The sequence below is a fragment of the Lactuca serriola genome, chromosome 3, assembly GCF_051521515.1.
Source record: "Lactuca serriola cultivar US96UC23 chromosome 3, Lser_US96UC23_V15, whole genome shotgun sequence".
NCBI classification, from domain to species: Eukaryota; Viridiplantae; Streptophyta; class Magnoliopsida; order Asterales; family Asteraceae; genus Lactuca; species Lactuca serriola.
Genome location: NC_136410.1, coordinates 39,256,315 through 39,283,930, shown reverse-complemented (window position 1 = coordinate 39,283,930; position 27,616 = coordinate 39,256,315). Strand labels below are relative to the sequence as shown.

At 37.2% G+C, this 27,616-nt stretch overlaps 1 protein-coding gene across 1 annotated transcript; it reads right to left on the bottom strand.

Annotated features, from left to right (window-relative positions):
• Nucleotides 1–421: 421 nt before the first annotated feature.
• LOC145091971 (potassium channel KAT3-like) lies at nucleotides 422–5,144 on the bottom strand. The gene is made up of 12 exons (XM_079029819.1): nucleotides 4,947–5,144; nucleotides 3,963–4,178; nucleotides 3,697–3,858; nucleotides 2,462–2,519; nucleotides 2,065–2,382; nucleotides 1,645–1,983; nucleotides 1,504–1,536; nucleotides 1,232–1,417; nucleotides 1,072–1,149; nucleotides 923–992; nucleotides 693–839; nucleotides 422–606 (listed from the first exon to the last, which is right to left on the bottom strand). The coding sequence occupies exons 1-12, from the start codon at nucleotides 5,132–5,134 to the stop codon at nucleotides 503–505; spliced, it is 1,899 nt and encodes a 632-aa protein (XP_078885945.1). The 5' UTR covers nucleotides 5,135–5,144; the 3' UTR covers nucleotides 422–502.
• Nucleotides 5,145–27,616: the final 22,472 nt, after the last annotated feature.

Sequence of the window (27,616 nt, the reverse complement as noted above, 5' to 3'; positions counted from 1 at the left end):
GAGATCGAGTTTTGATGAAAGGATTTGAACTATCAACAATTTATCCACCCATGTGTCATACCTCATCATCACCAAAACGAGCTAGGCCATCAAAATGATGACAAGCACGGTTGATATCATGTATAGACATACACTTTCCATACAACCATTGATCAAACACCTTCAAAGTGTCCTCCACCGCTATAACCAATCCCTAATGATGACAAGCACGATTGATTACATGTATAGACATACACTTTCCATACAACCATTGATCAAACACCTTCAAAGTGTCCTCCACCGCTATAACCAATCCCTGGTCACAAGTGATAGTCTCCCTCTAACATATATTTTCGTTCAACTACTTATTTGATTATTTAAAAAAAGTTATAAATAGATAGCATTAACAATTGAAAAGATAAAAAGAGCTTTTGAGATATGGTTTTGGATAAGTGTGACATCGCCAATGATTTCATTTCAAAATGTAGTATATATGTTTTCATTACAATCGCATATTGGAGTGCTAGAGTATAAATATGTGATCATTATCTCTTAAAACATCAAGATCTTCCACTTGCGATCCATCCTCCATGACGATTACAGTCCCTCTTTTCCCCACCATCTCTTCTGCATGACACCATGATATTATAATTTCAGGTGAAAATTAGGCTTCACAATTATAATCCATGGAGTTCCTCCCTATGACTAATTACCTGCTAACTTCAAAATCTCCTCCACTGTTTCTGGCAGACGAACTAATTTTCCTGTCTTTCCCCTGTCTGTTGTTTGGTCATCTGGATGATGTCCATGGATTATCACCCTGGATGGAAATGATCTCGAAGGTGCATCAATGGGTGTTCCTGCAAATCATGACATTATTCATTTACTTATTTTTACCATTGTTTCTTGTGAGATGTAATGGACCAAATTGAAGATCACCAACCTTGGATACCTTCTTGATCATAATTTGACATTTCATCATGATTTCTTGACTCGTTAAGCGATGTCATTTGCTTCAAATTAGTTTTATCATTAATTTAGAACATTAATTACAGAAGAGGTATAGTGATGTTTTAAAGATGAATGACTAACCTCGATGTTCAAGTCACGTAGAAGGTCTGTTAAGAATGGTATCTCTTCTTGTACCTCCTTCTTTAAGTCCTTCAAGTACTGTAAACCAACATATATATATGAGCTCGGATATGTAAATGCATGAACTTTAGAAACCAGACAATTAATTAAGAACCTGAACCTGAATGAAATTGGCCATTATCGTCTTCCCATCTTTGCTAAGTGGCTGGATCAGTTCCTTGAAGTGATGATGACTGATTCGAACTACCTGAGAAAGTTTCTTGCTTCTCACCGTGAAAGGTTGGGGAATGTTAAAGAACACACCGATTTCCCCGATCATGTCCATCGGGCCTAGCTTTGTCAAGAACTATATGTTCACGATAGAATTGAAACTAAGATTCATAGTTAACAAAACAAAATTATATTGTTAATGAAGGGAAAAATTAAATGTACATGCTCCATTCCATTTTGATGAGTTAGCACCTCCTGCATTCGCACATGCATGATTAAAACAGTCATTCAGGTTCACATAATAAGAATTGGAGAAGGAAAATTAAGTCCATACTGTTGATGAAAGATAGGTAATGTACGTACCATGGTTCCAGACACTATGATATAGAAGTCTGTTGGTATCTCATTTTGTAGAATAACTTCAACTTTTGGAGGAAAGTATTCTGCTTTCAAATCTGTAACCAGTTGGCTGCTAAGATCTTCTGAAATCCCTTTGAACAAATATGTTTTCTCCACTGTTTTTCGAAAAAGATGTTGAGCGATGCTAGACCGAATGGCTTTCGGTAGATCCTCAAGAACTTCTTCTTGTTGTAGCTCAGCTGTCTTGAACTTGAGTTGCATATGTGCCAGCATTTGCTCTTTCAACCCTTCTGGTAATCTGTTCTTGCTTGCATATCTTAAGATCTCATTGATCGAATCCCTCTTTAGTACATCAAAGCGTACATTAGTTAGATCACAATTAGAACGATTCTACAAAGATTAACAGAAGTGAAAGAGAATTACCATCATAAAGGTTTTAACAGCACTATGAACAATCAAATTGGTCATGTTTCCGATCAAATACGATGTGAGCCCAATGTTGAACAACATGTAGAAGATATTGAACACTTTCTCTCCGGGGTTCACCGCATGTAAGTCGCCATAGCCGACCGTTGTAAGGGTAACGATAGACCAGTATAAGGAGTACGTGTATCCTAGCCATATGCTTTTATCTTCGAAATCTTGGATGATAGACCCGATCCATGTTTCCTCCGAGGGGCTATGGTGTGTGGCTATCCAGTAGTAGAAGCATCCAGCTGAATGCACGGCAAAAAGTGTAACCTGTAGAGCTTCCTAACACTCGTAAATCTTCGTTTTCTTGAAAAAAAATGATCGATAGATGGTTGTAATCAGAACTTACGCATATGAGTTTGGTGCATCGTGTCAAAAAGTAGCTGAACCTCGTATCCTTCTCTAACCTGTTGAGAAGACACGTGCCCGTGAAGATCGGTACAAAATTTGGTGTTAGGGCAAAAAACAAATAAATGTCCCCGGAATTACTTAAAATTTGTCGGCTATACTAAAATAAACAAAGGAAATACGTAAGTATATACAAATAACCAAAATCATATTCCAAAACATTAAGTTATTTACAATACAAAGTACAATAATTTATGAAAATAGTACTTCTTTGTTCTTTTCGTAATGCAAAATTAATAATAATGATCTCAATATTATTTAATACGGTGCTACAAACAATCCCATTTTCAATAAAAGTGTGCATTTCCCAACTAAAGTGGCATTAAAGTAATTTCTCTATTTTTTTTAGGTGAAAACATAAGGTAGGGTTAAATGGGCTGATTGGAGCACTTGTGTTTCATGTAAACTTGTAATTTCTCTATTTTCTTGTTGCGCTCGCGGCCAGCTAGTTGTGTTGTCGCTTTTTATTTATATATTTATTTGCAGTTTAAAAAAAATCATAACTATATATTTAGGAACTTTAATCTTAGAAAACCTTCTCTCTACAAATTAAATGTCTTAGTGAAAGGAATGGTCAAATAATAGAGTTTATACAATAAAAACATTAAGATAATGATCATAAATATTAAAAACTTCATAATTTCAATTATAGACCTCTATTTTATTAGATAAAATTACAACTATTAACTTCGATTTAGAAAGCATAAATCATGTGAATCTACATTAGATAGAAGTTGAAGTTTTACAACGGTATATACTATTTTAAAAGTTGCATCATAAGTGATAAATTATAAGAACTTGTACATGGAAAATCAAACACATATTTATATCATTTGTTTTTTTATATATGCTTTTGGTTTACTTGCTTCAAATGTTGTGAAGCTCCTTAAATAGAATTCAATATATTTAAAAAAAAAAATAATAGTTTTGTCATTCCGAAGATAATTAACGGTGCAATTTTTTGCCTTTGTCTTCATGTTAACCAAGAAATATTTATATATTGTGTTTATTTTATATGAGTTTTGTTTTTCAAATTTTTTTTTATGAGTTTTGTTTTTAACTTAAATCCAAACGAGACAACTTTATAGCCATAAACTCATGTATATGTATATACCAGGTATTTTTACGTCTTGAGTAGTCAACTTTGGTGGCAATTAGCCAACTGGATGTTCATACCTCGAGAAGAGCTCACTAACACGCCTTAACCGCCACAGCCTGAGTAGATTGAGGAATCCGAATGCCTGCCCATGGTGGAGCTTTCCCGTGAAGAGTCGGTAGAGGGACTGAAACGGCAACGTCGATGCCACATCCATCGGAAACATCATGTGTGTGACATACCTTTTTATATACATAAAAGAGGGGGGGGGGGGGGGGGGGGGGGGGGGGTGGTGAGATGGATAATGGTTCGTATAGAGTAGAATTATTTGTCCGATGTGATTTACCTTATAGCTATCTTCTTGTGATCATCGACTAACAAATATGTAGTTTTATCCAAGTAAGCCACGAAGAACGTTAGGATGATATCAATGGTGAAGAATAAGTCGACTACCAAATCGATGTACATGAGAGAGCCTGTAGCGACATCCTTGAAAGCTAGCTCGAAAGGTGATGACCATGCCGAGTATATGACCAATACAACTAGAAATGCTTGCCACCACCTGCAACAAAATTAAAAGTTTGCAAAAAACAGAAAATGGTTAATGAAAGTATATATTATATTTTTTTTATGATTAATCATGTATATTATGGATGATGAGTTAGATATTAGCTTAACTAAACATGTCGACGTCCAAAATCTAGTTAAGTATTTACTATCCATAAATATTGTATAAGACCATGTGTAATTCTAAGTATATTAAATTATATATTTAATTAAAAAATGGACCTTAATTAAATTTTTTTAGTTCAACTTCCCATAACCCAATCTAAAATTTTACTTGTTTAATCAGTTAATAAGCGGTTGTAGACTAAGAGATTCAGATGTTGATGAAAACATATCCCTTATGTCTTGCTTGGATAAAAAACAGGTAGTTCAGATCTTTAGTTAGGAGTAAAATATGAGTGAGTCTTATCCGTTCTCAAAAACTTTTATCAAATTTTACAGTCTCAGATTTTCACGATCTTATTAACCATTCAATCATCCATTCATGTTACAAGACAATACGAAAGTTCAAATTGTGAACAAGGATCTTGTCAAGTAGATCTGTCAAGGAGAGCGAAATGTCAAATCCAATTTTAGATTCAGACTCTAAATACATATTAAGTCTGATCCAGATTAATTATGATCATTCTTGGATAGAGAAAGGACCTAAGCATATTGGTGTTGCTTTAGGTGGTGACATGTAGCATGTACATATAACGCATCTTGTAGGATGTACGTCATTTCATTATATGACATATATAAACACAATTAATTAAGAACTTACCGATACCTACGATCATATGGTGCAATGACATATTTCTTAAGAAGTGGAGAATCATCACCAACAATAGTTCCAAAAGCAGGCAAGAGGCTACTCGACACAGAAGCTAAGTTTTTCATAACCTCTCCGCTTGAATGCCGTCTATACAACAATGGCATCGGTGATCGTGTCTCCGACATAGTCTCTCCCATCTCTAGCCACTTTAGTTGGGGGTTTTAGTCTTGTTCATATTTTGTCTTGGTATATATAGTGGTTTAATTATTCTAATATTAAGATCTAAAATTTAAAACTATAAAACAAATAACATATTTGTAGGGAAGATAATATAGTTAATTAACAAGTAGAGATTTGACTTTTCCGTTTTTGGAAATACAAGCACTGAACTTTTGCTTACTTCATGGCTATAATTAAATGATTTTGCTAACTTTCGAATTATATATATATATATATATATATATATATATATATATATATATATATATATATATATATATATATATATATATATATATATATATATATATATATATATATAGATAGATAGGGTAAAGTGAATATACCTAACAACCTTATATAAGCTTAGATACCTAACCTCATCAAACTACGTCATTTTGCATTAAATTTTCATTGCAATCATCCAAGGTTTTTAAACTTCATCCCTAGACTTGATTTACTTCAAAAAAATTTGGAAATTCATCATTATATTTCTCCTACATCCTTTCATTTGTAGCGGTAGAATATGAAACCCATCAGGTTGTATTCGATAAAAAGACGTGATGTAAAAGAAAGATATTGGTGAAAGTCCAAAGATTTTGAAAATAATCAAGTTATGGGGTTGAAGTTTAAGAACCTTAGACGATTACAATATAAATATGATACAAACCGATGTAGTATTATGGAGTTAGGTACCTAAGCTTATATAAGGTTGTTAGGTATATTCACTTTACCCATATATATATATATATATATATATATATATATATATATATATATATATATATATATATATATATATATATATATATATATAGGTTCAAATGTCTCTCACATCTATTGTGTGCTAGAATGCACCAATAAGAATTGAGTAAACATTAAATGTATATTAAATGATATCCATATTTATAATTCCTTTTTATGGATACTAATTTAATTTGTCATTAATGTCAATAATAATATTCTTTCAGAATGAATTCATATATAAAATAATAAGAGTGTATTCTAGAAGATTGAGAGTATATTCTACTAGAAACACTCTCATTCTTCATATTCCATACAACTTTATTATATTTTAAGTAAGTGAGTTTTGACATAATGTTATTGCTGACATAAAAACCTAGATACGAATTCATTCTGAAAGAATGTTATTGCTGACATTAATGACGAATTCAATTAATTTCTATAAAGAAAAAAAATTATAATTATAGATATCATTTAATATACATACAATTATGGAAACCATTTAATATCTATCATTATTTAATTAAATAATAATATAATTTTACTAAATTCCTATTGGTGCATTCTATCACACAATAAATGTAAAAAACACTTTAACCTAGCCATATATATATATATATATATATATATATATATATATATATATATATATATATATATATATATATATATATATATATATATATATATAGAGAGAGAGAGAGAGAGAGAGAGAGAGAGTCAGGTTCTTTTAAGAACTAAAAGATTTGTGAGAACTTACGAACTCATAATCAACTCATCATTTTTCAACATCAAAAACATCAATCTTCTCCAAATGGTGCGTCTAAGTCATATCAAGGCTCAAAAAATATTTGACGGTTTTTTTTTTGGTTTTCTGTATGACTGCTGATAAGCATAATCAGCAGTTGTACGGACTGCTGATGAGCACAATCAATAGTCATATGGACTACTGATGAGCACAATCAACAGTCATATGGACTACTAATTGCTCATCAACAGTCCATATAGTTGTTGATTGTGTATATCCACAGTCCATATGACTGTTGATTGTGCTCATCAACAGTCCGTACAACTGTTGATTGTGCATACATGTAAATTTCAAAAAATAAATAAAATAAATTGTCAAGTCTTTTTTTTAGTGTAGATATGGTTTAAACGTACCATTTTGAGAAGATTTGTGTTTTTGGTGTTGAAAAATGACGAGTTGATTATGAGTTCGCAAGTTCACATGTTTTTTTTAGTTCTTACAATAACTCAGCCATATATATATATATATATATATATATATATATATATATATATATATATATATATATATATATATATATATATATACACACACACACATACAGAGAGAAAGAGAAAGAGAGAGAGAGAGAGAGAGAGAGAGAGAGAGAGAGAGAAACGTTCAAATAAGAAAAAAATAAGATTGAGAACACGTGAAACGTCCCAAAATTTTCATTATTAATTTAAAAGAAATCATTCAAAATTCATTCTCAATGTAGATAAATAACCATTTGTTTAAGATTGAAAAATCATAATAAAATCAGAGTCATAAAGATAACGAAATAAAATGTGCGGAAGTTTGTAGAATATATTAGCAGTTGTAATGCAATCAAGTTGTGTCATTCCCTTTGCCGCCAAAACAACCTGAAACATTTAAACTTAAATCAATAAGCGCAAAGCTTAATGAGTTCTCCAAAATATCACATACCCACATCAATAATTGTACATACTAAATATTGGCCTATAGGTATCCGTCGTCATGCCTCGAGCTTGTTTAGCTCATGGCTATGTGCCGTTCTTGGTGTAGCATCCCAAACACCAAGGTAACATTTTAACCTTTTTATTAACTTAAGTTAAGCATCTCTAGACTTACTTTGGGCGTATTGGCCTTGCACGACGGGCGTAAGCCTTTAAGTGAGTCGGGACGGAGGCAGCGTACGTTGGGCGTACGCGAGCAGATGTCAAACCCTAATTTTTAGGGTTTCACCCTTATTTAAACACATTATCTCACCCTTTGACCTCCCATAATCATCATCCACTCCCTTTAAGCCCTAATATCAAACCCTAGCCTTGAGAGTGAAGATCTTGGAGCCTTTTTGGTAATTTTGTGAGGAAGAAGGTCATTGAAGAAGGTGGTGTTGCATGTAAGCTTGTGGATCCAAAAACTCCTTCACTTTGTTCATCTTTTGAAGGTATAAAGTCCATGCCTTGTTGATATTCTTTCTAGATCTTATTTGATGGTCATTTATCAATTCTTTGTCCTAAAGTATGGATCTTTGTTAGTTGGAGCACTCCAGAGTTTATTATTTGTCATTTTAGGTGTTTTAGGATGCTTTGGTTCATAAAAATGGTTGCTTGATCGTATCCTTTGGCCCATGCATGAGTTAAGTCACCTTGAGTGCTGTGAAAGTTAGGGTTTTGATGACTGAGCCCTCTTTAGCCATGCAATGGATTAAAGTCAAAGACTTTATGGATTAAGGCATTCTTTAGAGGTCAGATTTGGGGTTGGAATAAGTGTCTTAAAGGAATAAGATGTTTTATTTAAGAGTTTAGGGTCAGGCCGTATACAATGGGTGTACTCCTGGCTACGCCCCGTATAGCTAGGAATGACCCCGATCACGCTGGTTCGAGTAGTACGCCTTGCGTACGGATCAAGGCTGTTGACTTTTGCTGACTTCTGACTTTTGGTTAAACTTTATGAGTTTTGGGCCATGGAGGGGAGAAATGGTCTTATCGCCTCTTAGGGACTTATTTGATGATTTTGGACTTATGAGTTGGGTTAATGACCCTAATTATTAATCAGGGTTAATTGTTGTAATTAATAGGCAGAGTCTAGTTCTGACAGTTTGGTTGTGAGGTTTATCAGTCATCTGTGCAAGGTGAGTCTCCTTACTTATTCTTACCTGTGTGGTAGAATAGCTATTATATATACATTCATGTGATAACCAGCTGGGTCTAAGTATTATTACTATGTATGTATTGTTTATATGTGTTGAGAGTTCGAGTAGTCTCCAAGGTTGTTGATAACCCACGGGAAATGTTGTTTTCCCATTGAGACTTCAAATAGTCTCAAGGGTTATTGATAACCTATAGTTGTTTTAGGTGTTGTGTTGTATGTGATATCTTGGGGAACTCATTAAGCTTTGTGCTTACAGTTATTGATTATATGTGTTTCAGGTACTTCTAAGGATCGCGGGAAAGCAAAGATCTTATTGTACACATATGTTGGGAGATTTTGTTACTAGATATTTTAGGGCACTCTGATATTTGATGTGGAACTGTATTTGATATTATGATTTTTCTGAGATAGTTATCATGAAAACTATTTTTCTATGGGTTTAAGTTGGGTTGAAAATGTGGATGTTACAAGTTGGTATCAGAGCCCTAGTTTGAGGGATTTTGATGAACTCTAGGGGAATTCTAAACTCAAACTAAGGATCTGAAAATTTTCATAAAAACGTTTTGAAGAAACAAAAATTTTTACAGGAGAAAAGCCCAGTGAAGCAGTGTGTACACTCAGCCAAAGCTCGAGCAGTGGTATCCCAAAATATCTCAAAATATTTTATGAGTATAGTAGAGCTGATACCTTATGAACTGATAGAACTACATGCTAGTGATATGCTAAGGATCCTAAAGGAAATGTGTGATAAGGTTGCCTGATTTGTGATGCCTTTAGCCTAGAAGTTTTCTCTTATAAGATTGAATTTGTCATTGTTATTTGCTTGGTGTATGTTGCATAATTGTACATAGTTAGGATTTTATAACCTTAGAATGCATGATTTAGCGTTTCTTCTTGTTCCTTGTTTGGTTGTGGATTTGAAGTAGAATCATTTATTTGAATGTCTATCGAGTCTTGTATTGTGTACGATTGGCATGCACAAGGAAAATGACGATGATAGCGGAGATCTTGTGAGGCGGAGCAGTGCTGGGGAGTAGTCTAGAATGAGTACCTAGATGCTTAGTAGTGGTTCTAAAGAACCAGCAGGGCGAGTGTATATCGGATCATGAGAAATAGAGTCCTTGTGACTTAGTGTCTTGAGAGAGTGACTTGATACAAATACAGGTTGGTGTGGAAGGTAGTATTGGGCCCGTGCTACAGAAAGCATCGGATCCGTAAACGGATCAAGAAGGAATCTTAAGGAACTAAGGAGCTTGCAGGAGTGTGTAGATGTTTGTGTATGTGCTTTATCCTGATTCTAATGGTTTTCTTGTGTGTTTCAGTATGGTGGTTACCCAAGGTTCAGGCTCCAGCGACCCCGAGAGGCCGAGTGCTAGCGATGATGAGATATGTAGGATTGTTGCTGGCAAGGTGGCCGAACGATCAAAGGAGCTATACTAGAGATGTTTGGGTATATTAAGACCACACTGATTGAGACCTTCGACGAGCGATACGACTCCGTTACTGAGGCAGTTGCTGCCACAACCACCACAGTCGTTGTTGTTGCAAGACCGCAAAGGGGTGATCTGTTGTGGTACTAGGAGTTCAAGAACACGAAGCCACCCGAGTTTGATGGGACCCAGGACCCTATTGTTGCGATGAGATGGATTTTTTATGTTGAGGGTTTTTTTACACTTGCTCTTGTCCGAAGAATCTGAGGGTTCGTTTCACATTGAGTCTGCTTCGCCTGGTACCGAAGGATTGGTGGAAATTTTTGACAGCTGACTACTCTCTTGCAAAGCATATAGAATTCACATGGGAGAGATTAAATGAGATGTTCAGAGATGAGTTCGTACCAGTGGTTGAGAGAGAGAGAGGGGGGTTGGCCTAGGAGTTCCTGTCTCTCTGTAACCCCTCAAAAATCACAACCAATTTAAACCTTTCAAAACAACTCATTTACTAATAAAAGTTTTTACAAAATCATTGTTTCCAAAACATTATTTAAAATCGGAGTCTCCCAAGATCCAAATAGTAGTAAAACCAAGGATTTGTACGGCCATGCCTTCGCCTCTCCACGTTCCTCTAAAGAACCTGAAACCATAAACTAAACCTGTAAGCATGAAGCTTAGTGAGTTCTCCCAAAGTACCACCACATAAACAAAATACCAAAAAAATAGCACACATACAGAGCCTTCAGCCTGACTAGAATTTCGCACCGACCTACAAACTATATGGAACGCTTACAGAGCATTCAAAATGACTAGAATGCCTCATCGGGCCTACAAACTATCTGGAACGCTCATAGAACCTTTAGCATGACTGGAATGCTTCATCGGGCCTACATACTACGTGGAACATTCTCTGAGCCTTCGGCCTGATTGGTACGCCTCTCGGGCCTAGAGTCTATCCGGGACGCCCTAGGTCTCTTAGCCTTCGATCCCGGCAGGTCCGCCTCAACCCGATAACCAACACATATCCATACATACCATAACATAACAACATATCGATATAAACCTTATCAGGTTTTTTGAATGGCAACACAAAGCAGTACAGTCTCAACCCAACTACACTACGTCGACTAGGGGTGTTCATTTGGATGGATCGGTTTGATCCGATCCAATCAAGTGAATCCAAATTGATTTCGGTTTTTAAAACATGGATCCGAATAGTCCAAACTAAATTCAAATCCGATCCAATCCAATTACAATTCGGTTGGATCGGTTTTTATAATTCGGTTTTCAAAAACCAAAACATTTTAAAACGACATATAATTATAATATTACCCAACTTTACACAAGAAGCGAAAACAAATTATTTAGTTGTGATTAGAAATTTATAAAAAAATTACTAAGAATATATATATATATTATAGTTAAATATTTTATAGATAGAAAACTTTTGAGAGAAAATACATATTAATTTTTTTTTATTGGGTGAAACGTTTTGAACCTATTTGAAAAAATAAATTACAAAATTAATAAATAACTATAGATACATATTATAAATAATTAAATAATAAATGTTTATTCGGCTTTTTTGGACTATTTGGTTCTTATTTTATAAACCAAAACCAATCCAAAATAATAATTCGGTTTTGTTGAAAACCAATCCAAAAATCTAAATATCCGAACCAAATAATCCAATCCAAATTGTCCAATTGGACAATTCGGTTTTATCCAAATAGTGAACAACTCAAATGTCGACATATGCCACAGGTAAACATATAACAAGTCAATAGACAATCAGACAGACCTATCGATCACTAATAATGACAACATCCTATATACCACGAAAATAGACTTTGGGAACTGATCGTGTATGCCCAGCGTACTGAGGGTGCCTCAGTACGCCCAGCGTACTCCCTTATGTACGCCCAACATACTTAGCATAACCCAAAACCGACCAAACTTCAAACGGGCATAACTTCTTTGTTTTAACTCCGATTTTGACGTTTTTTATATCCACGGAAAGGTAACGAGAAGCTATAAACTTCTATAAACTCATAATTACCTTAAAAATTTTCGAACAAAAATCCAAAATTCATAAAAGGCTCGACAGCCACTTTACGGATATACCATTGGGCTCCAAATCACAAACAAAATTTCCATATCATCTATCCTACCATATCCACACCCAAATGGGTCTAAATCTCCCTTTATATATGTAACGCCTGTGTTTCTGGGCTTGTCATTAATATTGATGTAATAGTGTAGGTTAACCTTTGTAACCCGTTTCGAAATAATAGAAGTGTATTATTTGAGTATTATGTGTTTTCTGCTTAATTATGTGTCTTAATTGAATTAAGTATGAAAATAAGAGTCAAAATGAAATTTTAGATAAAGTCGATATCTATGGATAATGTTGTAGTAGTTGAAACGAGGTTTCCAAATATATAAAGAATGCTGAAATCCGAGTTATAACGAAGAAGTTATGACATGTCTAAGTTTCACGACAGAACCGGCACGACATTGAATGACATAAAATACGAATTTAAGATAGAGCGATATTTAGCCCTAGTAATCTAAACGAATGTTGTAGAGTTCGTTAAACCGAGAGCGTACATAAAAAGAACGCCTTAATCAGACTTCGTATGAGAAAATTATAATTTTTCGAAGTTTCAGCTTAGCAGTAGACAACCCAAAAGTTTGAATTGAGATCGAGCGAGTTTTAGCCGAAACTTTATAAACGAGAATCGAATATCTCGTCGATGGTAGTGCAACGATAGAAATAGGGACAAAAACGGACGTCAGACGAAGAAGTTATGAATTTCTAACGAAGTTTTTCTGTCCCAGCCTACTAAAAATAAAGTTAAAATTAGCCGACGGATTCTAAATGAAAGTTTTAGTGTATGGTCTGATCTACGCGTGGATATAAAGAACGTCGAAAACGGAGCTCGTATGCGAAAGCTACGCAATTTAGAAGTTTGACGAGTCAAATTACGCCGAGCGTAATTTGAGTACGCCCAGCATACTCGGATGAGTGCAAGTTGCCTGACCAATACTTGAGTGCCACTAAGTGACGCATCCGGTGACGTCAAAGTACGCCGAACGTAACCAAGATTACGCCCAACGTACTTGGAGTTACGCCCATCGTAATCCCAGACCCAGCAGCCTATAAATAGAAACCGAGATCTGCCATTTTTCTTTCTTTCTCTCTAGTTTTTGCCTTGGTTTGCATGCCATTTATATCCCGAAGCCCCGGTATCATTCCCGAGTCCCGAACCAAGTTCCGAGGTCCCAAAGATCCCGAGAAGCGTTATTTCCGAGCCGAAGCTCTGCCCGCAAGGAGCCCGGTTTTTGTAAAGATATTCCAGATCTACCGAAGAATATTACTTCTACAAGTCGTAGTGTTGTCCCATCATCTTCTGATCAAGTGACTGTGTAGTCACTTTCTTCTAACGCATAATCATGAAGTATTTTATACGAAATACGTATTGTGTGTATGTTTTGTTGTTATATGTGTGAATGTATATGCACTTTCTTCTATCTCATAGATATGATTTATTCTCTATGAAATACGTGTTATGTGTATGTGTCTCATCTGTTGTTTGGAATATGTATTAAATGAGAATGTTATACAGGTTTTAAACTATGTATAAAAATATATATTTTTATCTACTAATATGTTGGGTAGAACATGGGTAGATAGTTGATGTGTGATAAACAAATGAGAGGCCTCGATGTTGTTGTTGTTGATCTAATTATTCAACAGAGTATGGATAACGACCACAGACTCTTTCTAGACAGTCCTGTGGAACGCTAACTGGCTCATAACATATTAACATGTAGGTGTTGTGAACGATGTGTTCACCGGTGTACTCTATCCCCCACATGGTTTCCTTTAGGACACTTATTGTTGAGGAAGCCCCTCTGCAGTAATGTCTGTCCCGATGAAAATTCTAGATTAGGTCCGTTGAGATAGATGTTGTTTTAGGACGTAAAGTGAGGATAACGGGAATGAGTAATCGTGTTATTGTTGGTTGGTAAAAGTGAATATAATTATTTATTGCGGGTTGAAAACCCTATATGCTCACCAGGCTACCAAGCCTGGCCCACTCAGTTTATTTGTATTACAGGAAGTTGCGCAAGGGCATAAGATGGATGGATCATCAAGTTGTTTTGTTTACAAGTCTGTATATGTATATATTTGTTGAATGACTTTTAATGTTATCGTTTATGCTTTATGGTCTGTATCGGAACATGACATCCTGATTTTTTTGATTATGAAATGAAATTATATTTCTTTATGAAATGTTTTGATAAAAATCTATTTTATCATGTTTTGTTTTGGGGAACAAATTCCACAACTCTTTTAAATCAAAAGAGTATACTCTGAAAATGTTTAAAAAGCATAAATGAAACCGGTTTTTTCTAGCCGAGATTTTGGGGATGTCACAGTTGGTATCAGAGCATTAGTTTAAGCGAACTAGGAATTTGCAGGATTTCTAGACTTAAACTTAGAATGCTAAGTGGAAATTGTGAGATGTGTGTTTGTGGTATTTTAGACACGAGCACTAGTTTATTTTAGGAAGTTGCCTAAAATGTTTTTATGTGCTAAATGTTATATGTTGCCATATATGATATTATTTGTTCGGATCTATGATCTGTTGCCGACCGGATCTGGAAACCTTATGTGTGTAGGATTCTAAGCGTATGGTTACGATATTAGAACTAACATGTAAACATTTCGAAGTGATAAGGATTATTTGAATATCTATCGTGAATGAGGATCTAACTTCACCTTATTTGGTGTATAGATCAAAAATGGTGAGAACGAGGAGTGGAGTGGGGAATGCTGATGAAAATAGAAATCAACCCCCAGTGATTGAGCAAATACCTGTTGTAGCTGCTGCACCTGAGCCGATAACAATGGCTGGTGTACAAATGATGATTCAAACGATGTTGGATCGTCAGATGGAAGAAACAAGACGTCTGCTTAGGCAGAATCGTGAAGAACCGTCAATTCAAGTGGAAGAGCTCAAGGAGAATGGAGGGCAGTCTGAAAGAGGAAACTTTAGAGGGATCGTTGGTCAAGATGACCCACCGATTGTTAGGCAGAACAAAAAGGATAGAGGAAATGATGGGCGTGGGTGCAAGTATAAGGATTTCATAGCATCCAAACCACCATGTCTATCCGGAAGTCCGACACCGGTGCAAGTTATGGACTGGATCTCCGAAATGGAGACAATGTTTGAAAGCTGCGAATGCAGCAACAGGCAGAAGACTACTCTTGCGATCCCTCTGCTAAAATTTGGCGTGTTGAGTTGGTGGAAGTTGTTAGCTAACTCTATGCCCAAGGGAGAAGCGAGCAAAATGTCTTGGGAAGACTTTGTGGAACAACTGAAACTACAATACTGCTCCAAGCAGGACCTTCTGGAAATCAATAATGAGTTTCAAAATTTGAAGAAGGGGAAGTTGAGCGTTACTGAATACGCTGCTAGTTTCACAGAAAAGATGAAGCTTATCCCATATTTCGTAACAACATAACTCTCTAAGGTCAACAAGTTTGCCCTCGGACTACCAGCGGACTATGGTCCAATGGTTAAGCAAGAAACCACATTGAAAGCCACCATCTGGGTTGCTAGAAATGTTCAGACCCAGATCAGGGAGAAAGGTCTGGAAAGGTCATAGGTTGGTGAAAAGAGGAAAAATGATGGACCCTCGCGGTCCAGCAAAAAGGGTAAATTCTCGAAGTCTAGTTCAAGAGGAGGTGGAGGAGGCGAAGCGAAATGGTGCCACCAATGCAAAAAGAAGCATCATGGGAAATGTGGCGGGGAAGCCACATGCTTCAAATGTGGAAAGTCAGGGCATTATGCCAACGAATGCACCTTCACCAAGAAAGTTTGTTATGGTTGCGGTGAGGAAGGGCACATCTTAAGAGATTGTCCGAAAAAGAAGGAGGCAGCAAAACCCAACATTCCGCCAAAGCCGAAGGCGAGAGCATTCTAGATGACACTGGAAGCTGCTAAAGATGAAGCTGATGTCGCTTCAGGTACCTTTCTCATAAACAAATTGCCTGCCCAAAATTTATTTGATTCTGGAGCCAACTACTCCTTTATATGGCATGAATTTGGTAGAAAACTAGCTTTGCCTGTCGATAGACTAGATAATGCTTTATTAGTTAAAGTTGCTAGTGGCAAGTTTGTACCTGTTAGCCATCGTATGAAAAACATCTTAATCGACTTGAATGGGAATAAGTTTCACGAGGAACTATTGCCTATCGAGCTGAATGGTTTCGACATCGTTTTGGGAATGGATTGGCTTAGCGCCAATGACGCTGAGATATTATGCAGGAAGAAGATAGTCATGGCAAACCCGCCAGGGAAAGAGTCATTCATGGTGTATGGGGACAAACGCAGTGTAAGTTCTGGGATCATTTCTCTAATGAAAGCCAGAAATTGTTTGGCTAAAGGATGTACATCATATTTGGCATTTGTGATCGATGCTAAGAAGGAGAAAAAGGAGATGAGGAGCATTCCTGTCGTGTGTGATTATCCGGAAGTATTTTCCAAAGATCTTCCCGGATTACCACCTGATAGACAAGTGGAGTTTAGAATAGACTTGTTACCAGGGACGACGCCAATAGCAAAAGCACCTTATCGATTAGCACCGACGGAGATGAAGGAGCTGATGATGCAACTTCAGGAATTATTGGACAAAGGTTTCATAAGACCTAGTTCATCACCCTGGGGAGCTCCGGTGTTATTCGTAAAGAAGAAAGATGGAAGTATGAGAATGTGCATCGATTACAGAGTGTTGAACAAGGCAACAATAAAGAATAGATATCCGTTGCTGAGGATTGATGACTTGTTCGATCAACTACAAGGTTCAAGTTATTTTTCAAAGATCGACCTGAGGTCAGTATATCATCAGCTAAAAGTAAGAGAGCATGATATAGAGAAGACTGCATTCAGAACACGATATGGACACTATGAGTTTTTGGTTATGTCGTTTGGACTAACCAATGCTCCAGCAACATTCATGGATTTAATGAACAGGGTTTGTAATTCGTTCCTAGATAAATCTGTGATAGTGTTCATAGATGACATTTTGATTTATTCGAAAAGCCAAGAGGAGCATGGCAGACACTTGCGAGAAGTGTTAGAAGTCTTGAAGAAGGAGAAGCTGTATGATAAGTTCTCCAAATGTGATTTTTGGATTCGAGAAGTCCAATTCTTGGGTCACATGGTCAACCAAGAAGGGATAATGGTTGATCCAGCAAAGATTGAAGCTGTAATGAAGTGGGAACAACCGAAAAGTCTCATGGAGATCCGAAGCTTTTTGGGATTAGCCGGATATTACCGAAGGTTTATCCAAGGCTTTTCTTCGATCGCTAGTCCATTAACAACTTTGACCCACAAAGGATCAATTTATGCTTGGAATGATAAGCATAAAGAAGCATTCGAGAAGCTAAAGAAGAAGCTATGCGAGGCACCGATTCTTTCTCTACCCGATGGAGTTGAAGACTTCGCTGTTTATAGCGATGCGTCTGGGGTTGGATTGGGTTGTGTTTTGACCCAAAGAGATAAGGTGATCGCATATGCATCTCGACAGCTGAAAGAGCATGAAAAGAACTACCCAACTCATGACTTGGAGTTGGCAGTAGTAGTTTTCGCTCTGAAAATATGGAGGCATTACCTCTATGGCACAAAGTGCAAACTTTTCACTGATCATAAGAGTCTCCAATATCTCTTTTGTCAGAAAGAGTTGAATATGAGGCAACGACGTTGGCTGGAATTACTTAAAGACTACGACTGTGAGATACTTTTCCACCCCGGTAAAGCTAATGTTGTTATTGATGCTCTCAGTCGGAAAGTCAATCTTGAAAGAAAAAGGCCAAGAGCGTTGAGAATAGAAGTTGTCTCGACCATTGTGGAAATTATTAGGAAAGCTCAAGAGGAAGCTTCTAAGAAGAATGGCCGAAAGGAGGAACGTTTGGGCAAGACGTTCGCGTTCGGTATAAACAGTCATGGACTGAAGGTGTTCCAAGATCGGATTTGGATACCTAAGACAGGAGGAGTCAGAGATCTTCTGATGGAAGAAGCTCACAAAACCATGTACTCCATTCATCTCGGTAGCACAAAGATGTATAGGGACCTGAAACCCTATTACTGATGGCCGACGATAAAGCTCGACAATGCAAAGTATGTGGCCGAGTGTGTGACTTGTGCTAGAGTCAAGACACAACATCAGAAACCATATGGGAGTTTTAAATCGTTACCTATACCTATGGGTAAATGGGAAGATATTGCTATGGATTTTGTCACTAAACTGCCCAGAACGAAAAGTGGTCACGACATGATTTGGGTGGTCGTTGATCAATTCACTAAGAGTGCGCATTTCATAGCATCCAATGAGAAATGTTCTATGTAAAAGCTTGCGAATTCTTACGTGAAGGAAATAGTGAGGCTTCACGGTGTTCCATTAACGACTGTGTCAGATCGTGACAGCCGTTTCACCTCGCGATTTTGGAAAAGTCTACAAGAGGAATTGGGTACCAAGTTGTGTTTAAGTACAACTTACCATCCACAGACTGATGGTCAGAGCGAAAGAACAATACAAACACTTGAAGATATGCTGAGAGCAAGTACCCTAGAATTCCAAGGTAATTGGGATGAACATTTACCTTTGGTATAATTTTCCTATAATAATAGTTTCCACTCGAGCATTAAGATGGCACCTTATCAAGTTTTGTATGGACAGAAGTTTCATACGCCGTCTTGTTGGCTTGAGGCTGGGGAAAAGCAGTTTATGGGACTAGAGATAGTCCATCAAAATGCTGAAAATTTGAACATAATTAGGGGGAGAATGTTAGCAGCTCAGGATCGTCAAAAGAGCTATGCTGACAACAAGCGAAGACCGATGACTTTTGAAGTTAGAGATTCGGTTTTGCTTAAAGTCTCACCGTGGAAGGGACTTATAAGATTTGGTCAAAGGGGAAAGTTAAGTCCAAGGTTTATTGGACCGTTTAAAGTTCTTCAAAGGATTGGGAACCAAGCTTAAAAGCTCGAACTACCAGAAGAACTGAATGGAATTCATAACACTTTGTATGTGTGTTATTTGAGGAAGTTCACGGGAGAAGTTCCCGACATGATTCCACTTTCGGAGGTTAGAATCGATGAGAACAAAAGGTTGATTGAAGAACCAAAGGCAATCGTTGACCGAAAGACTAAGAAGTTGCGACGCAAGATGGACGAGTTAGTGCTTGTCCGATGGAAACACACGAATGGGCCGAATCTCACCTGGGAGACGGAGAGTGACATGATGAGTCACTACCCACATTTATTTGTTGATGTGTGATTCCGGGGATGGAATCATTCTAAGGTGGAGAGAATTGTAATGCCTGTGTTTCTGGGATTGTCATTAATATTGATGTAATAGTCTAGGTTAACCTTTGTAACCCGTTTCGAAATAATAGAAGTGTATTATTTCACTATTATGTGTTTTGTACTTAATTGTGTGTCTTAATTGAATTAAGTATGAAAATAAGAGTCAAAATGAAATGTTAGATAAAGCCGATATCTATGGATAATGTTGTAGTAGTTGAAACGAGGTTTCTGAATATATAAAGAATGCCGAAATCCGAGTTATAACGAAGAAGTTATGACCTGTCGAAGTTTCACGACAGAACCGGCACGACATTGAATGACATAAAATACGAATTTAAGATAGATCGATATTTTGACCTAGTAATCTAAACAAATGTTGTAGAGTTCGTTAAACCGAGAGCGTACATAAAAAGAACGTTTTAATCTGACTTCGTATGAGGAAGTTATGATTTTTCGAAGTTTCAGCTTAACAGTAGACAACCCAAAATTTCGAATTGAGATCGAGCGAGTTTTAGCCAAAACTTTCTAAACGAGAATCGAAGATCTTGTCGATGGTAGTGCAACGACAGAAAGAGGGACAAAATCGGACGTCAGACGAAGAAGTTATGAATTTCTAACAAAGTTTTTTTGTCCCGGCCTACTAAAAATAAATAATAAAAATAAAGTTAAAATTAGCCGACGGATTCTAAATGAAAGTTGTAGAGTATGGTCTGATCTACGCATGGATGTAAAGAACGTCTAAAATGGAGCTCGTCTGCAAAAGTTACACAATTTAGAAGTTTGACTAGTCAAATTATGCCGAGCGTAATTTGAGTATGCCCAGCTTACTCGGACGAGTGCAAGTTGCCTGAACATTACTCGAGTGCCACTAAGTGACGCATGTAGTGACGTCAAAGTATGCCAAGCATAACCAAGATTACGCCCAGCATACTTGGAGTTACGCCCATCATAATCTCAAACCCAGCAGCCTATAAATAGAAACCAAGATTAGCCATTTTCTTGCCATTTTTCTTTCTATCTCTCTAGTTTTTGCCTTGGTTTGCATGCCATTTATATCCCGAAGCCCTGGTATCATTCCCGAGTCCCGAACCAAGTTCCGAAGTCCCGGATCTCGAGAAGCATTATTTCCGAGCCGAAGCTCTGTCCGCGAGGAGCCCGATTTTTCTAAGGATCTTCCGGATCTACCGAAGAATACTACTTCTACAAGTCGTAGTGTTGTCTGATCATCTTCTGATCAAGTGACTGTGTAGTCACTTTCTTCTAACGCATAATTATGAAGTATTTTATACGAAATACGTATTGTGTGTATGTTTTGTTGTTATATGTGTGAATGTATATGCACTTTCTTCTATCTCATAAATATGATTTATTCTCTATGAAATACTTGTTATGTGTATGTGTCTCATCTGTTGTTTGGAATATGTATTGAATGAGAATGTTATACAGGTTTTAAACTATGTATAAAAATATATATTTTTATCTACTAATATGTTGGGTAGAACATGGGTAGATAGTTGATGTGTGATAAACAGATGAGAGACCTCGATGTTGTTGTTGTTGATCTAGTTATTCAGCAGAGTATGGATAACGACCACAGACTCTTTCTAGACAGTCATATGGAACACTAACATGCTCATAACCTATAGGTGTTGTGAACGATGTGTTCACCGGTGTACTCTATCCCCCACATGGTTGCCTTTAGGACACTTATTGTTGAGGAAGCCCCTCTGCAGTAATGTCCGTCCCGATGAAAATTCTAGATTAGGTCCCTTGAGATAGATGTTGTTTTAGGGACGTAAAGTGAGGATAACGGGAATGGGTAATCGGGTTATTGTTGGTTGGTAAAAGTAAATATAATTATTTATTGTGGGTTGAAAACTCTATATGCTCACCAGGCTCCCAAGCCTGACCCACTCAGTTTATTTGTATTACAGGAAGTAGCGCAAGGGCATAAGATGGATGAATCATCAAGTTGTTTTGTTTACAAGTCTGTATATGTATATATGTGTTGAATGACTTGTAATGTTATTGTTTATGCTTTATGGTCTGTATCGGAACATTATATCCCGATTTTTTTGATTATGAAATGAAATTATATTTATTTATGAAATGTTTTGATAAAAATCTATTTTATCATGTTTTGTTTTTGGGAACAAATTCCGCAACTCTTTTAAATCAAAAGAATCTACTTTGAAAATGTTTAAAAAGCATAAATGAAACCAGTCTTTTCTGGGTGAGATTTTGGGGATGTCACAATATAAGGCCCTAAGACTTATGATAACCAGTATTCGGGTCACGACCTTGTATTAGGAAATGATTTGGAACAGGGTGTTACAAATCTCACCCACTTAAATTGGATTTTGTCCTCAGAATCACTCCTTACCACCCACCTAGAAACCAAACACTCCGCCCCAATCCTTCTAACTAGGAACAAAACACCGGTCCTTTAACTGACAAACCAGAACGTTACTGATATTAATCTGAAGCCTATAACTTGCATGGTCTCCATGCAGGTTGTCCCAAATATCGAGCCTTCCACATGACTGGACCGCCTTATTGGCCTTTATTCGATCTGGACCGCTCTCTGGGCCTTTGGCCTGACTGGTCCTTTGCCCAGGCCTTCAGTCTATCCGGACCCCCTGGGTATCTTGTCCTTCAGCACAAAGCAGGACCACCTCAACCCAATATTCCGTCACATAACATATACCATCACTTGCTGATGAAAACATCTTATACATCGATATCATGATGACTCCCAATGCAAGTCTCATCTATTAAACAACTGCAAAGAAGCACATACAATGCTCGCGTATTCTACAACTTCCTAACTATAAGGTCAAAACAACTCAATCAATATGCTTTCTTAAACCAGGAACCCGTCAGATCTAAATTTCAGACCCCGTAATCTACGACTAACATTCATCCATTCATTGAATCCACCCCTTACCTTTGAGTATGATCACTACCAAACACACGGAAAAAGAAGTCAAACACACCAATCGCGAATTTTCCACCAATTCCAAATCCATAATATGTACCAAAGGCCTTTAATAAACCCTTGACTCCCTGACATGTTATTTCCAACCACTACTCCTACGAGTATAAATGATAAATCCAATAATTATCACATTTGCCTCTAATCCTTATCAACTCAGGTGTACCCCAATGCCATAATCTTACCACGCATAATTCTTTTCACAGAACAAGTTGTTACCAATCCAAACCTTATGAAATCATGGTCACACACGTCCCGCAAATAGAATAAACGGCCGTACTCTTGATCCAAGTCAAAGTCTATAATCCAAAAAAAACCATGCATATAATTCGAACCAAACACTCCATTGATATCTTGACCAGCCTATACACATCCCTCTCGGCAATATATAATGAATTTACCCCAAAGCACACCCTTAGGGAACCCATAACCTCATCCAAAATGGGGAGAAATACTAGAGTTCTATTGAACGACAAACCTCAATCATTAACAAAAGATATCCTCATGGTTGGTCAAAACAAGATCCCATACTTGATTGGAACTGAACAGATTCCACCAATATGAAACTAGCTCAAGAAGACTTCCAAGGTGATCCTGAATGTTACCAAAAACTGATCCTGCTATGAACCAAAATTCCACCCCACCATTGAGGGTAAACATACCTAGATACCAAAGGAACATAGAACATATTGAACTTGATGATAGGTTCACACATCCATTGAACTTCAACTATCACCACTTGAAACTTTCATAGAATCTCCGTTGAATGACGAACGAAACGATCAATGATCGAGAACGCGTTGACATTAGTTCTAATGAACCAAAACCCGCGTGGAGCTGAACATAAACAACTTGGAAACTGATTTCCTGATCGACCTCTGCCCAAGCTAGACTATAATTAGAAATCCATACAATGAGCTGCCAATTTCCTCAACTACCGATACTCAACATGAGTTATCCCATCGGCTCCTCATCTATTCTTTGGCACCCCCACAAGAAACCAATAGTTGTAACGAGCTCCTTAACCAACCACTTCCTACTGAGGGACAACTCATGTGTCTCCTGAACAAATACTTCCGATCACCACCTACTATATACCATTGCCTTCACCAAATCCTAAATCGAGATCCCACATACTCGCACCGCAAATCCCTAGGAACCATAATCTCAATACTAAAAACCTGAACAGATCGATGATCATCTAAGCATAATACACAACTCTCCCCCACTTAGGGCTCGAACTACCACCTACTGGTGTTGAAACCAAACCATAACTTAAATCGGCTTAACAAGGTACAACCATCCATGACCTTGGAATGAATAACACATGTAGGATGATCTTCCAAATAAAGATCAAACAAATCCTAAGAGAATTTTGGATTTTAGCTGAAGAGCTCTAAAATTCCCAATTATAACCACTTAACATTAAGGATTTCTAGCAAGAGCTTAAGCCAATACCGACTTACGATCCAAACGTACCCTCCTTGTCTGCAATCTCACCCGTCAATCCGATAGCTGACATGCCTAAATCCCAAGGACACGGACCCTTGATCACATCACAAAACATCCATACCACATCAACCCACCTACACACTCCCGCGCTGAAATCTTGTCTCCAAACAACGCGACCAACAGTTCTCATGTTGGGTTTACATCCCAACATTGAAAGTCACAATCCTGCTCATTCCTCCTTTGAACTTGGAAGAATGAAAGGGAAAAATCCCCACTAAAGATAGCGACATCCCAATCCATAGATAAACCAATCGCTTCTAGCTGAAAATGCCAAGTTGATCAAAACCATCGTTCCTTCTTGAGTTCTGCGACTCAAATGCACAGTCTTGAGTAAAACCCTCGAAACCTTCAGAACCGACAAGATCATCAAGTTTTTCACCATTCAACCCAAATCGATATCGCCACTGGGGCCCAAAACAATTACCAGACACATCCTGAAGCCCAAGAAACCATAGCCAAAAGATCAACATATACGGAACCACTGCCACGAATCCCCAAAACTCTCTTCGATTCAAGTATGGATCATGTGCTTCCAGTATTACGGGCCCAATACTACCTTCCACACCTATGCATACTTTCCTCAAGAATCATCTCGGGTCCTTTAAGATCTACTCATAATAATACTCCCAAATCCTGCTTAACAACGAAACAACCACACTAAAATACTTCCTAGGCGATCCTAGGATTCCATACATCCCCTGCCATCAGCTGCTGAAGGACTCTAATCAATGTCATCCAACCAATTCATGAATACAATTACATGCAACAAAACTTAAATGATCTTTCGACTAAAAGACCCAACCCTACAATGGTTAGACTCAAACGAGAGTTGCACAATAGAGCAAAATCTTTCACCATAAGATTAATTAAACTCCATAGCATGTAAATTAATGTATTCATTTGGTAGTTAGCCTACATCAATGTGAGTCCCACAAATCACAAAGCAAGCAGCAATTGAGCAGTGAAGTCGACCGGCATTAAGACAAAATAAAATCAGACAGATCCTCATAGGAAATTCTCGATCTCTATCTCCCAACATCTTGGATGCACCTTCGTCCTGAACTCACTCTCTGAAGAGTGAATAATCATTCCTCACACTGACCCGCCATGAACTTCACCTACTCATGAAACTTCCACCAACCCTACAACACTCGTACATGCTAATCATACATAACATTGGTTCATATAGACAGTCAAATACTTGATTCTAACCTAAGCCCTTCATCAGATAAGAACAAGAAATAAGGCTAAACCAAACATTCTCAGGCTATAGAATCTTAGTTATGTACAACTATGATGCATACACTAAGCAACTATACTAATGATGCCAATTTCATATAAGGAAGACCCTATGCTATCAGGCATCATATAATCAGGAAATTCTATCATGTAATTCCTGAAGATCCATATCCTATCATTAGCATGTTGTTCTAACATATCACAATATCAAGTAACAGTATGGTAATTTGGGGTCTACCTACTGTTTCCAGTTGACCGTACACATCGTATCCTCTTTTTGGTTATTTTGAAGCCCTTTTCGTTAATTTGAGACTGGATTCACATGAGTGTTCCTCCAATTCACTCAAACCAAGGCTCTGATACTAACTTGTAACGCCTCGAAAATCACAACCAATTTAAACCTTTCAAAACAACCCATTTGCTAATAAAAGTGTTTCCAAAACATTATTTAAAATCAGAGTCTCCCAAGATCCAATCAGTTGTAAAACCAAGGATGTGTACAGTCATGCCTTCGCCTCACCATGGTCCTCTGAAGAACCTGAAATCATAAACTAAAACTGTAAGCACGAAGCTTAGTGAGTTCCCCCAAAGTACCACCACATAAACATAATAATAAACAAACAGCACACATACAGAGCCTTCATCCTGACTGGGATGCCGCACCAGCCTACAGACTATCTGGAATGCTCACCGAGCCTTCAGCATGACTGGAACGCCTCATCGGGCCTACATATATCTGGAACGTTCACAGAACCTTCAGCATGACTAGAATGCCTCACCAATTCTACAGATTATGTGGAACGTTCTCTACGCCTTCGGCGTGACTGGTCGGGCCTACAGTCTATCCGCGACGCCCTGGGTCTCTTAGCCATCAGTCCCGGTTGGTCCGCCTCAACCTAATAACCAACACATATCCATACATATCATAACATAACAACATATCGATATAAACCTTATCGGGTTTGTTGACTGGCACTACAAAGCAGTACAGTCTCAACCCAGCTACTGAAGTGAATTGTTATAGAGATTTAGAAAGCAATCATGATTGTTTGAAAGAAAAGTATGAACACAAGAAGTAAATATTAATCAGATCTTATATTGATAAAGAACTGATTACAGAACTAAGCAGAGAAAACTTGCGAATGAATGAATCACTCGTTCATCTGATCTCTACTTCTAACATTAGTCCCTATTTATAGTAAACCTGAGTGTACAAAAATATACTAAGTCCTGAACTATATGCTTTGCACAAAAGAAGACTTAGTAAAATAACTAAAATGCGAAACTAAAGAAACAAACTCTTCGACTTTTACAACATTTAGTCTCTACATTCTCCCCCTTTGTAAATAGTCGAAACTATTCAGTTTGTAAGATGCTGAATAGCTGAGTGCATTGTTCTTCGGATTTCAGAATACCAATTGATTATCTTCGTAAGCTCCTTCTTGTCTCCTTCATTGTTCTTCGCACAGTTATTCATACGAACAATACAGTTCGTATATTGCGAAGTGGTGTATCTTTCTATCTTTGAGACTTTGAACAAAAACTTCTTGGGCTTCCCCTTTGTATATTTTCCAGCGAAAACCATTCCAAAAGGTTTCAGGAAAATTTCTCCATCTGTATACTTCCTTAACTTTGTTTGAGTCAAGGTTGATTCCCAAGCGACTGTAACTTTTCTTCCAAGACCCAATGCAAGTTCTTCATCAGTCAACGCCAAGCAATCATATTAGTTATCTATGAATATCTTGATATGTGCAAAACCAAATCTGAACACATCAGTATCATGTCCTTTTAGCTTGTTTTCTTTCATGTCTTTGAGACTAGATGCCACTTGAATGAGATCATTTAGATTCATCAAGGGAAAATCAGCAATGGTGAAATCAAAAGCCTTGTTGTCAGCACGAACCACAAAATACCGAAAGTTTTGAAGCATGTTCTCGAACATAACATCCTTCTTAATTGTTAAAACTTTCTTGATTTTCATTAAGTACCAAACTTCCTCTTGATCCTTCGCAAGTACAGCATGAAATTTGATCTTCAAGTAAGTGTATTCATCAGCATTATCAAAATTTTCACTTATCTTGTACTGCGCCGTAATAAACATCATGTCGTTTATTGGAAAATCAAGTTGGCTTCTGTCTGAGTTCGCAACATCATAACTCTTTCTAGGCTTCTTTTCAAATTCATACAAATGATTCCCCAACACTTTGGACACAATGGTTTCGTAAGAATATAACTTCACAGGATCAACCTTGTTCATT

Coding starts and splice junctions, on each gene's coding strand:
- LOC145091971 (XM_079029819.1), bottom strand. CDS start 5,134: ATGGGAGAGACTATGTCGGAGACACGATCACCGATGCCATTGTTGTAT. Junction 1,537..1,644: donor TCATAGTGTCTGGAACCATG/GTACGTACATTA, acceptor GTGCGAATGCAG/GAGGTGCTAACTCATCAAAA. Junction 1,418..1,503: donor ATCAAAATGGAATGGAGCAT/GTACATTTAATT, acceptor GTGAACATATAG/TTCTTGACAAAGCTAGGCCC.